At 54.3% G+C, this 12,861-nt stretch overlaps 1 protein-coding gene across 6 annotated transcripts in view; it reads left to right on the top strand.

Annotated features, from left to right (window-relative positions):
- The window catches only part of MTHFR (methylenetetrahydrofolate reductase), a 17,142-nt gene continuing 4,281 nt past the window's right edge, over positions 1-12,861 (top strand). Inside the window, exons 1-11 of one of the 6 annotated variants that reach the window (XM_037828510.1) lie at positions 1-93; positions 2,697-2,942; positions 4,108-4,346; positions 5,072-5,182; positions 7,968-8,161; positions 8,900-9,150; positions 9,401-9,535; positions 9,740-9,920; positions 10,235-10,417; positions 11,357-11,458; positions 12,352-12,471. In XM_037828510.1, the coding sequence (XP_037684438.1) occupies positions 2,710-2,942; positions 4,108-4,346; positions 5,072-5,182; positions 7,968-8,161; positions 8,900-9,150; positions 9,401-9,535; positions 9,740-9,920; positions 10,235-10,417; positions 11,357-11,458; positions 12,352-12,471 (1,749 nt within the window). In that variant the 5' untranslated portion in view covers positions 1-93; positions 2,697-2,709. Of the gene's footprint in view, positions 94-496; positions 632-2,016; positions 2,413-2,696; positions 2,943-4,107; positions 4,347-5,071; positions 5,183-7,967; positions 8,162-8,899; positions 9,151-9,400; positions 9,536-9,739; positions 9,921-10,234; positions 10,418-11,356; positions 11,459-12,351; positions 12,472-12,861 lie in introns of those variants that run through there. The other 5 variants (XM_037828511.1, XM_037828513.1, XM_037828512.1 and 2 more) reach the window with 5 other exon arrangements.

Consider the following 12,861-nt stretch of genomic DNA (forward strand, 5'->3'; position numbering starts at 1 on the left):
TCCGCCCCGCGTGCCCCGGCCCCGTCGCGCGCGCCCCCGCACCGACCACACTGCGGGGGCGTGCGCGCGCTCCGAGCCACCTCCGACGGGAGGGTGAGTGTGAGTGGCTGCCGGGCCAGGGGTCTTCGCCCGGGAGGGAGGCTCCAAACCGGGGAACACCCACGCGGGAGCGGGGACTTGCTTATGGGCGGGGAGCGTTAGAGGCCGGCCCGCCCCGCCAGGTGGGGGTCTCCTGCGACCTCTGCGCGCCCCGGCACGGGACGATTGTAACTCCCCCGATGGCTGCCGCCCCTCAGGGGCACCGGATCAGATAGAAAGACTCACTTTCAGCCCCGGGGCTCTGGGGGCCCTGAGCCGGTGGTCGGTGACCCCGCCCCGCGGGACCCGGCCTTGGGCCCGCGTCCCAGCCCCGGTCCCTGACCCAGTGATCCGGTGACTCGATTCCCAACCCTCGGGCCATCCGGGTCGCGGAGGCGGCTTCCTGCTCTAGCCTCTTAAACCTGCCTCACCGCCGAGCACCTGGAGCCCATTGCGTCCGGCGGCGCCCAGGCGCCCACTCTGGCCCTTGTGGGAGTGGTGGGCTCCTCTTCCCCTGGCCGCCAGTGTTTCGCACAGACCGAGTAAGCGCTCAGTAAGTGGCAGGGGGTTGTTCTCAGAATGCAGGGCAGCTCCTGTCTCTTTGGCTCTGGGTGATTGTTGGCTTTTGTTACCATGTGCCAGACACTGTGATACCCAGAAAGGAGATCTGCCGGGTCTCAGGGAACCAGGGGGCAGGTGGGGACGCAACCCTGATAACCCACAATCACAGCACGGGGTGTTCTGGGAGCCAGGTTAAATTAGGTCAATAGTGGGTGTTGGTGGAAAGAGGGAATAATACTGCACGTGCCTGGCACATACTAGGAATGCAATAAATCTTTATCCTTATTGAGCAAATAAAAAAGGAGACAGTTTACAGGTGGTTCAGCCTCCAGGCCCCACAACGAGGCTCTCCTTTGGATGTGGGAGACTGGCCAGCTGGGCTGTTTTACCACCATCCCCTGTCTCACTCCCAACACAAATCCCATTGAGAATGTGGGGCATTGGGTCAGAATCCCAATGGGCAGCCCCAGCTGGAGAAAGCATTCTTAGTCTGGTCTCATGACACCCTGATTTTGGATGCATCCTGTGTGTTATGTGTTTGGGGTGTTTCGGAGCAAAGGAGCAGTGGATTTCATCAGATTCTTAAAATGAATTTGAGGACCCCAAAATGGTTAAAGACACTGGTTTAGCAGTAGACTGAAAGGCCTGAACTTGGCCTGGCTGTCCCGCTGATGCCCCAAGCCACTACACACTCAATTTTCACTACCGTGTATTTTCACACTGCTGGGCAAAGGTAGTATTTTTTGTTTGTTTGTTTTTTTGTTTTAAAGTATCTGTCTTATTTTCCTAGCAGACTGCCAAATGGCGCTGTGTAGGCTGTTGACCTGCCCGTGGTTGCCATGGGTCACAGCTTTGTACATGACGAGTGTGCACTTAACGTAATTACTTGCTTTCAGTGGTGTGTGTGAGGAGGACAGCCTGGAAGGCAGACGTAGATGGGACAGCCTTTGTTCTGGGTTGGCCATAAATTGATGCCCTGGTTGAACTAGGTCTGGCCACCACTGAAACACTGACAAGTTTTAACCCATGAGCTCAGGAATAACCTGGTTGCTCCATCAAGCCCTCCGCCCTCTGCATCCTACAGGCAAACTGTTCCGAGTAACCGGAGATGTTCCAGGCAGGGCCAGGCCAAACTATTCCTTCTCTGGAGAGTGATCCAGTGACCCTGAACTTTAGTTGGCCTCGTCTCTACCAACCCTGGCAGCCTCGGGCCGCACGCCCGCCCTCCTCCCATCCACCCCTCTCCTTCCTTCTCAGCGAGAGCCTTAGCCCTCCCTCCGGCCTGGAAGCCTTGCCCCCGCCCTCTGCATCCTACAGGCAAACTGTTCCGAGTAACCGGAGATGTTCCAGGCAGGGCCAGGCCAAACTATTCCTTCTCTGGAGAGTGATCCAGTGACCCTGAACTTTAGTTGGCCTTGTCTCTACCAACCCTGGCAGCCTCGGGCCGCACGCCCGCCCTCCTCCCATCCACCCCTCTCCTTCCTTCTCAGCGAGAGCCTTAGCCCTCCCTCCGGCCTGAAAGCCTTGCCCCCGCCCCCTGGCGGGCCCCAGCTGTAGCTCCAGGCTCTTCCTTTGTCATGGCTCCGCCCAGTCGCACAGACCCGCTGGGGAAGAAGGTTCTGCTGTTCCCTTCCACCTACTCTCTGGATCTAAGCTGGCAGAGATGGACTATCCAAAGGCCAGGGCCCTTCCATCCAGGCCCCACTGCCCCTCCCTGGGAACGTGGGCCTCGGAGGCTGGCAGCGGGAGGTTCTCTGTGCCGCCCTCCATCAGGTAGCTGTCACCAAGGAGCCCTGGGCTGCAGGACCGTGTTTCTGTGTCGGGTGGGGGCTGTCATGCATGGAGCCAGCCAGCAGGGGAGTGCAAAGCGTGTGCGGCAGCCGGTCGGAGCTGTGGAGTGTGGAGCAGCTGGCTGGGGGCAGCGGCAGCCTTACCCCCACTCTTCTTCCTGTGTGGAAATGCAGCGTCTCCCCCCGGCACAGGCCACTCGGGTGCCTGAATGTGCTCGGCTTGGCCGCCGCCTGCCCTCTGACATCCTCTGTCCCCACCCCGTGCAGCAGGAATCCCGCCATGGTGAACGAAACCAGAGGGAACGGTAGTCCCCACCCCCGCTCCGAGGGCAGCAGCAGTGATGGCGAGAGCTCCAAGGAGGGTTCGAGAAGTTCCACTCCCAGCCTGGAGCCCGAGCGGCACGAGAGGCTCCGGGAGAAGATGAGGCGGAGGATGGAATCTGGTGACAGGTGGTTCTCCCTGGAATTCTTCCCTCCTCGGACTGTGGAGGGAGCTGTCAATCTCATCTCAAGGTGAGTTGATATAAAGATGAGGGGTCTGACTGGTTGGGGGTGGGGTGGGGCGGATAGTGAGCTGTCAGCTTTGCAGCGGGGCCGCCCTTTAACCTGGCAGAACAAGGCAGCCAGAGGGGCTGGAAAAGAGCAGAGGTGGAATAGGCCACTTGATCTTCAACTTTTCAAAGTCCCCAAAAGCCCCTGTACAACGTCAGGGATTTTTAGACACATCTCTCTTAGAAGCCAGTGGGTTACACATGTTTATTCTCTCAAACTACATTCTTTGGAGGATGGGGCTGGATCGTGAGTACAGTCTAGGAAACCACAAAGCAGTTCCTTGGAGAATGTTTCCAGTGAGTTAGGAATTTGGATTATGCCTCTTGAAGTCTAGAAATGCCAGCTGAATTAACTTTAGCACGTTATGAATTGCAGTTTCTTCAAATGCATTTTTGCTGTTTGCGTTTCTCATATGTCTCTAGAGGCATGTTTCTGAAGTTTAAAGGTACACAGACACTTAAATACACCATGTCGTGGCTGGGAACAAAGCACGTGTGCGTGACTTTCCAGTCTAGCTCAGGAATTGTGGTCTAGGCCTGTGGCACTGTTGGCTCCTGCCCTGGGGTGTCCGGGGGGAGGGCAGCAGGAAAGGAACTTGTGTATGCTGCCCCTCTTTTACCCAGTTCCTAGGATGAAGTTCCACTTCCCACTCTGAGGGGTCCCCTAATCCTTGACCCCTGAAGTGTCTTAACTCACCCAAGATGATAAATGTGTAAGCACTTTGAAGAGGCTAAATGCCACAGAAAATGGTGGCATTGCTGTTGTGTACCATCTCCGTAAAAATAGTAATCGTCATCATTGTTAATAGCAGCTCACATTTATTGAATGTCTACTACGTCCCAGGCACTGATCTAAGTGCTATGGAGCCATATATCTTCATGTTCTCGGTGTTACTGTGAAGCAGGTAGTTACCGGCCACATTTTCTTGATGAAGAAACTGATGCTCAGTGAGGTTGAGTGATTTACCCATGATCACATAGCTCATGAATAGCAAAACCAGGATATGGACGCAGGTTAGTCCAACTCCAAAGTGCACGTTCTGCTTCTCTGACTCCCGGGCCCTGGGGAAGGTGGTGAAGGGTGGTGTTTCCCTAGGAAGCCATCTTCAGAAAGAAATTCCCTACAGGTTTGAGCGGATGGGGGCAGGCGGCCCCCTCTTCATAGACGTGACCTGGCACCCAGCTGGGGACCCTGGGTCAGACAAGGAGACCTCCTCCATGATGATTGCCAGCACTGCTGTGAACTACTGTGGTCTGGAAACCATCTTGCATATGACCTGCTGCTGTCAGAGCCGGGAGGAGATCACGGGCCATTTGCACAAGGCCAAGCGGCTGGGCCTGAAGAACATCTTAGCATTGAGGGGAGGTGTGGAGCCAGCACTCCCCTGCTCTCTGGGTTCTTATCTCCCGATAGCCCCTCCTGTCTCTGGAAGGGTTCTTTAGTTTCCCTGGGTCCCCCACTGTGCAGGCCCAGCATCCCATCTCTGCCGATAGACAGACAGATGTTGTGGGCAGTGAGTCTGCCATGGGCACCACACAGATGGAGCTGCTTCTCGACCTCAGTGTAGTTCAATCAGGAATACAGTTGGTGCCTGATAACCTCTGCCCTGGCTACATACAGCTTCATTATCTCAGGTTGCACCCAACTCTTGACCCAATTTGAGTGCAATTTTGGCTTTGGTCCCAGGAGTGAAAACCACTGGTTATTCCTCTGGAGGCTGTTGTCATTCAGGCATCCAGATGTGGGTGAGAGAGCCTGATGGGTGGGACCTTGTGACCTCATGCCATCCACTGCACGACCATTTCTTCTCTCTTAAGCAAGAGCTCCAAGAGAGTGGGAGAGTGAGCAGTCGGGTTAGGTGGGAGTTTAAGAAGGGAAGGACTCTCAAACCCTCTGGCTGGTTGAAGGGCACCACCACTGCTGACACAGTCTGCCCTCAGGAGACATCTCACAGCTGCTGCCCCCACCAAGTGCTGTGCTGGAAAGGGGAGGCCCAAACTCCAATCCTGTGAGGTCTCACCACCCTGGGTGTTGGGGCAGGGAGAAGGAACAAAAAGGCCTAGTGACCGTGACCTTCATCCACCCTGCAGACCCCACAGGTGACCAGTGGGAAGAGGAAGAAGGGGGCTTCAACTACGCTGCAGACCTGGTGAGGCATATCCGAAGCGAGTTTGGTGACTACTTTGACATCTGTGTGGCCGGTGAGTGGCTGGAGCATCCCAGTGGTAGGGGAGGAGAGGGGAAGGAATGGGATGTCAAGTCCTGGTCCAAGGTATGGAGAGCCCATCAGGATTCATTCAGGTCACGGTTATCAGGTACACCATGGGCTTGGAGCCTGCTCTGGGTAAGGGAGGTACAAAGGTGAATTAAACCATGTCCTTATCCTCATTCTGTCATGCACTGCCCTCTGTACCCTGCCACCACCCATTTAAATTATTGTTCCTCTGCCTTTTCATGCACCTAGCCTGCTTTCCAGCCCTATTTGTCTTTAAAGCAAACAGGGATCTTTAGGAAAAGATCCCAAGGGAGAGAGGATCTCAGGACCCAGGATCAGGATATAACATCAGACCTCACAAGGCACTGGAACTCCAAACCAGGAAGCAGTGCCATCCCTCCTGCTCTCTGGGGAGAGTCTCCATCTCTGCTGTGCCCTGCACAGCTGCTTCTGGCTGCATCCTTGGTCCCATTGTGCACGCTTTTCCACACACATGTCTGGCTGACTGCTCCTGAGCATGCCTGGTATAAGTTCCAGCCACTAGCCCAGACGGTCAGGTCTCAGTCTCAGTTCCACATTCCCGGAAGAGAGAATCTGGTTGGCTCAACTCTAGTTCCATCAGTGTCTTAGTTTGCCAGGGCTGCTATGACAAATAGCACACGCCAATTGGCTTACACAACAGGAATTTATTGTCAAAGTGTCGGCAAGGCCATGCTTTCTCCTGAAATCTTCAATGTTCCGGCAAGGGCTTTCCGGTAACTCGGTCACATGGTGATGTGTCTCTTCCTTCTCCTCTTCTGTGTCCGATTTGCTTTGCTCATAAGGACTTCAGCCATGTTGGATCAAAGCCCACCCTCATTCAGTTTGTCAAAACCTTACTAATAACGTCTTCAAAAGTCCTATTTACAAATGGGGTGCACCCCCAGGACTAGAGATCAGGAGTTGAACATACCTTTATGGGGGCACGATTCAATCCCCAACAGTCAGCTCTAGCTACGGGCCAGGTTCACTGGATAGAACCGGGAAGCGGTGGCCCTCCTCTAACCCACCGTGGGATTGGGCCTTCGGCTTCTCAGACAAGGCTCAGGTCTGTGGGAGGCAGCGTGTGCCAGGGACACAAGAAGCCCCAGGTGAATTTGGGACATCTTGAAATGACAATTTTTCTCAAATATTTTGTGGGAAATCAAATCATTTTTATATGAAAACAAAAATGGCTGCATTATAGAGTAGCATATCAAAGTGATCTGAATTTAAAAAATAAATAATAAACCACGTGGCTTCAAGGAAGTTCCTTGTTATGGCTGACTGGGCTGTAGCCATGGCATCCTGTTGACAGTCAAGAGGTGCTTGGGTGAAGAGCTCTGGGAGCACTGATAGGGATAAGGACCTAGAAACAGGCATTTCCTACTGTTAAAATTTCCGTCACTCTTATTGACCATAATACAGTCAGTTAATTGGGAAATGGGCACGCGGGCACCAGTAATGGGTGTAGGGGATCATGACTGGAAACCAGCACAGCCGTGTGCTAATACTTGCTGAATGGCTTTGTGCTCTGCTTGTCACAAGGTGAGTGAAAAAGAAGATCAGTGGATAAGAAGCATGAAGCTGATGAAGATAAAGGAACATAGTAAAAGTTGAGCAAAATCCAAATGTTCAGTTGAATTTAGGTTTTATAGATATACAGTTTCAGTGATTTAAAAGCCTCTTTGTTTCTGAATTTCCCACTGGAAAAAAATAGCTTTGTTATGAAACTGGCACTTAATCTCCTCCCCTGCCCAGTGAAATGATTGTTTTTTATGCATTTTTGATGACTTGGGGTTTAAGAGTGAAACTGCCTTTCGCAGCAGGCAGCTTGTGCCTGGCTTTCCACATCCTGGATCTAGGCTCGGCTCCTTCCTGGCTTGGAGTCTGGCCCTGACAAGGCCAGCAGAACCTAAAACCGTCCCTGCTGTCCTGTCCCGCAGAGCTGCTAGTTCAGCCATCTGGAGAAGGGTCATAGAGTTCAGAAAGAACATCTGATCCAACCTCCCAGGCAGTTCTGGAATCCCATGGTCACCATCCCTGCCAAATGGTCATCTAGCTGCCGCATGTCTTCAGACTTAAGGAGCTCATTATTTTGTGGAGCTGCCCGTTCCATTGTTAAGCAGGTCTCTGAAATGGGTCCTGGTTCTGCCATCAGGAGCCACACAGAATATGACTAATAAGGACTCAGACTACGGCGAGTGCTCTCCCCCACCATAGACATTTGAAAGTAGTTACTGTGTTCTCTCTGTTCTTTTTTTTTCAAGCAAAAAACTTTCTTCAGTTCTTCTTGTACATGATTTCTAACTTTTCACTATCTTGGATCCCTGAGTAATTTTGAGGTTGAATAGTGCTGTAATCCAGTACCTAGAGTCAAACCCAATACCCCAAATGTGTTTTCTCTCTTCACAAAGTACCATCCTCATTTGCCTGGTTGGTGGTTGCAAGGGAGATGTGGCAGGACAGTGGAGGGAACTGGGGACAACCCACCCCGACTCCTGGGAGGGTAGCTCTAAGACACGTCCCAGGAGGGTCCCAGGAGGGTCCCAGGAGGGTGATGGGGCACGTCCACTGAGCTCAGCCACTCACGGTTTCAGCTCCATCTCTGCTGGGCTGTTGGGAGGGGTGAGTCCAGACACACACCCCCAACCCCAGCCCCAAGACGAGAATTCCCTGTTTCCAGGCTCTCTGGTTTCTTCCTCACTCACCTTGAGCAGGTAGAAGCCAGCCTCTGTCATCCTTGTTGGCAGGTTACCCCAAAGGCCACCCCGAAGCAGGGAGCTTTGAGACCGACCTGAAGTACTTGAAGGAGAAGGTGTCTGCAGGAGCTGACTTCATCATCACCCAGCTTTTCTTTGAGGCTGACACATTCTTCCAATTTGTTAAGGCTTGCTCTGAGATAGGCATTACCTGCCCCATTCTCCCTGGGATCTTCCCTATTCAGGTGAGGGTCCCAGGAGGGCTGATGGACTCCCGCCAGCCCCCATCCTAGCCCTCGGGCGTGAAGTGCTGAGCTCACACTGAAGTGCATCTCAGATGCTTCCTAGAGTTCCATCAGACAGTCAGTGCTCCAGTCCTTGCAAAGTATTGTCTTGCCACCCATTTGGTTACAACTAGTTTCCCCCCAGAAAACAGCAGGAGCATGAGTTGCAGGGACTCGTTGTACTTTGGCCAACTCGCAAGTGCCATGAACAGAGATTATAACTCTCATAATAAGTTTAGGTTAAATCAGTGTTTCCCAAATCTGGCTGATCATCAGAACCACTGGATAAGCTTTATCAGAAGATAGATGTCCAGGTCCCACACCTAGAAGTTCTGATTTAGTAGATCTGAGGCACAGGGCCTAGGAATTTGTATTTTACTCCTTGAATTTTGCAGGTGATTCTGATGATCAGTGAGGCTTGGGAGCAATGGGTTAGATGACCACCATAACATCAATAAATTTATCCAGGGGTTAAAGAACTGGCTTGGGCCGAGGGCAGAAATGCTTATAGGCAGGCGCTGGACTCGGCAAAGATAGGAAAAGCAGGCCAAGCCCAAGTGCACTTGCAGGATGCAATCTGAATTCCTGAGTTGTTGCATCCTGCTGCATCGGCCGGGGGACTTTGGTGGGGGTGGGTGAGCATTTAGGGTAAGAGACGGATGGGGAGGTGCTACCACGGTGCCCTCGTGTCTTGGCCAGGGCTACAGCTCCCTCCGGCAGCTGGTGAAGCTGTCCAAGCTGGAGGTGCCACTGGAGATCAAGGGCGTGATTGAGCCAATCAAAGACAACGATGCTGCCATCCGCAGCTACGGCATCGAGCTGACTGTGAGCCTGTGCCAGAAACTTCTGGCGAGCGGCTTGGTGCCAGGCCTCCACTTCTACACCCTCAACCGCGAGATGGCCACCACAGAGGTGCTGAAGCGCCTGGGCTTGTGGACCGAGGACCCCCGGTGAGATCAGAGGCCCTGACTTCAGGCCAGGGGAGCCGTGGAGAGAAGCCGGGTGGCAGGGAAGTCCCTGAGAGCACTGGGCCGTGGCAGTGCCGGCCACCCGTGGTAGTGAAAGTGTTGTTCTGGGCCCTGGCTGGCCGAGCACACTTGGGGTTCCCAGCTGAGGTTCACAAGTCAGGTCTAAGAGCCCAGGTTCAGTGGTGCTTCCTCCAGCCAACGCCTTATCCTTTTTGTCTCCATTGTCACCCAGGCGTCCCCTACCCTGGGCTGTCAGTGCCCACCCCAAGCGCCGGGAGGAAGATGTGCGCCCCATCTTCTGGGCCTCCAGACCAAAGAGCTACATCTACCGCACCCAGGAGTGGGACGAGTTCCCGAATGGCCGTTGGTGAGCACAGGCAGACATTCCCGTTCACCTCACGTGAATACTGAGTCTTGGGAGGAGGGTGCGGGGAGGTTGCAGAAGGAGTTTGCATGCTTGTGGCTGAGCCCTGTGGGGGTCAGGGTCGGAGTTCACAGGCGTGCCCCTGGGCATGTGGCTGCAGCTGTCCTCCTGTCAGGAGCCAGCCTTGACCTCCCCCTCCTTCCCCAGGGGCAATTCCTCCTCCCCAGCCTTTGGGGAGCTGAAAGACTACTACCTCTTCTACCTGAAAAGCAAGTCTCCCAGGGAGGAGCTGCTAAAGATGTGGGGGGAGGAGCTGACCAGTGAAAAAAGTGTCTTTGAAGTCTTTGCCTGCTACCTCTCTGGAGAGCCAAACCAGAACGGTGCTAAAGTGAGTGGTGCTGGGTGCGACCCTGGGGGCATTCTCCGCCCACTCCAGCCTTGGGCTAGATTTGGGGACAGTGACACCCCCACCTTGAGCCTCATCCCCTCCATGTCCTAGATGTGGTACCTCAGCAAAGGGAGAAGGCTGAGTCGGGAAATCACGTGGAGATGCTTCTGGAGGCAAAGACGGGTTGGGTCTGTGCCATAGAAGTTGACAGCCAGGGAAGGAGGGGAGGCTTCGAGGACTGACCGGGAGAGAGGGGGACCCGGATGGCAGATCTGACCACTGCCCCAGCCCCTGCCTGGCACCCTCTCTCCCAGGTGACTTGCCTGCCCTGGAACGACGAGCCCTTGGCGGCCGAGACCAGCCTGATGAAGGAGGAGCTGCTCCGCGTGAACCGGCAGGGCATCCTCACCATCAACTCCCAGCCCAACATCAACGGGAAGCCCTCCTCTGACCCCATCGTGGGCTGGGGACCCAGCGGGGGCTACGTCTTCCAGAAGGTGTGGCAGGGATGCATAAGGCTGCTTTGTCCTGACCAGCACCCGGGGGTTCCTCAGAGAATGGGCCAGAGAAGCCTTTCCCTTCTGAGGCTCCTTATTCTGAGCAGCGTAAAGGGCTCACAGTTTACATCAGAGAGACGGGGGTTCAAATCTGGACTCTGCCACTTGCTGGCTCTGTGACCCGGGGCAGGTCTCTTGACCTCTCTGAGCCTCAGAGATTTCTCATCTGTAAAACAGGGATGTCCTTCGTGCAAAGCATGTAGAATGCTTAGCCCAGTGGGAAGAACACAGAAAGCATTCACTAAGTGGGAGCTGTGATGACTATTCTGAGTTACCACCTCTCACCTAGGACTGTAGAGTTAAAATTATATTCTGAACAAAAGCCCATGGACTCTGAAGTCAGAAGGACCTGGGTTTGGGACTTTACTGTTTACCATCTTTACCATGTCACTGAACTCCCCTGAACCTAGCTTCCTCATCTGCAAAAGGGCTAACAGTGCCACCCTGCAGGATTAGGAGCCTTAGAGCAGGTGTATGTGAATGTGCCCAGCTAGCTCTCTGATAGACTGCAGGCACACAAGATAATAGTGTCCTTGTTATTCAGCACTGGGGAGGATGGATGCACTCGCTTCCCTCATGTACCTTAGCTCGTCACACTGGGCCTCCTGAAATGGTGTCTGTGATTCGTCAGCCTTCCCTGACCGCGGCAGATATCCCTCAGACCTGTCCAGATGGAGAACTCTTATGTACCTCTGCCCCTCACCTTTTGTTTGTGTCCTTGCCAAGCTCCAGGTGCTTGCAGTGTCCTACCGCGTGTGTGTGCACGGGCTCCCCCAGGACGGTCATGGGGGGAGGGCAGGCATCTGGCTGGTGCTGCGGAGCACACACGGGGCATTTGGCAAGGACTTGGGGTTGATGGTGGGTGTCTGTCTCCCATAGGCCTACTTAGAGTTCTTCACTTCCCGCGAGACAGTAGAAGCACTTCTGCAAGTGCTGAAGAAATACGAGCAGCGGGTGAATTACCACGTTGTTGATGTGAAGGTAGGCCAGCCCGGCATTCACACGGCACTGATCGGGGTCCTTTGTCTCACATCTCCGAGACTGAGCCCAGGCCACCTCATGCTAGACAGAGCTGTGCAGACAGTGCCAGGCCCCTGCCCTCAAAGAGCCAGTCCAGTGAGGGAGACAGACAAGTAAGTGGGTAATTACAAACCAGTGTAAAGGGGAAAGTTCACTCTGGGTTGCTGTGGGATCCCAGAGGAGGGGTGTCATCTAACATGAGCGGTAGCTTCTTGGAGGAGGTCACATGTGGTCTGCATCTTTAAGGATGAATATGAGTTGGTCAGAAAGGGAGCAGGGCATTCCAGGAAAGAGGCAGAAGATGTGGAAAGTCATCGAGCTGCCACACCCTCTGCCCTGTCAGGAAACTGCTGAGGGAGCTAAGGTTGAGGCAAAAGTGCTTGCAGAGGCCAGGTCCTCGGGGGTCTTGATTGTCCTGCTTGGAATTTGGGTTTTCCCCTAAAGGCAACAGGGAATTTTGCTCCAGCATGGCGATGACTTGGTTCCGTTTCATTTTAGGAAGATCCCAGGGGCAGCTGTACTATCGGATAATAGGGGCTGGGGAAGACTAGAGCCAAGGAGGCTAGTTCAGAGGCTCTTGCAATAATCCAAGTAAGAAGATAGGGACCTGGAGTGGGCTCGATAAGCAGAAACAGATCAGAGGGTCAGTAAGTAGAATCAACTAGATGTGGGGGCTGAAAGGAGCATAGGGGGGTGAAAGGACATGCCCAGATGACCTCCGGGTTTTGGACTTGTGGGAGAGTGCTGAACTGGGAGGAAGGGCAGGCTGGAGGCGAGGGTGGGAGGTATTGAGCAGGCCTGGCATGTTGAGGTTCTGCAGGCCTGCACTTAGCCCCTCGCCTCACTCTGCCCAGGGTGAAAACATCACCAATGCCCCTGAACTACAGCCCAATGCCGTCACCTGGGGCATTTTCCCTGGACGAGAGATCATCCAACCCACAGTGGTGGATCCGGTCAGCTTCATGTACTGGAAGGTAAAGGAGCTGGAGCAAGCCCACCCGCCCCACCTGGGAAGTCTGGGGGTGGCTGGGTTGCCGGGTCCCAGGTGTGTGGCTGGAGGCCACACCCTCAGGGCTGGTGGACTCAGCCCCTTGGCCGTGGCAACTCCGCTTCACCGGGGTCAGTGTTTCTGGACTGGTGGTGGTAAGTGGCACTGGCAGTGGGCCCTGTTCTATTCCTGGATGTGGGCAGTAGGCAGAAGCCCAGGGTGCTGAGCAGGGATCCCAGCCTGTGGGCAGCCCTGCTGACCTTGGCTTCTGCCTGCCAACCACGGCTTCTGCCTGCTGACTTCTGCCTGCTAACTGTGGCTTCTGCCTCTAACCATGGCTTCTGCCTGCTAACCATGGCTTCTGCCCTGCTGACCT

Source organism: Choloepus didactylus, chromosome 2, assembly GCF_015220235.1.
Source record: "Choloepus didactylus isolate mChoDid1 chromosome 2, mChoDid1.pri, whole genome shotgun sequence".
Classification (NCBI taxonomy): domain Eukaryota; kingdom Metazoa; phylum Chordata; class Mammalia; order Pilosa; family Megalonychidae; genus Choloepus; species Choloepus didactylus.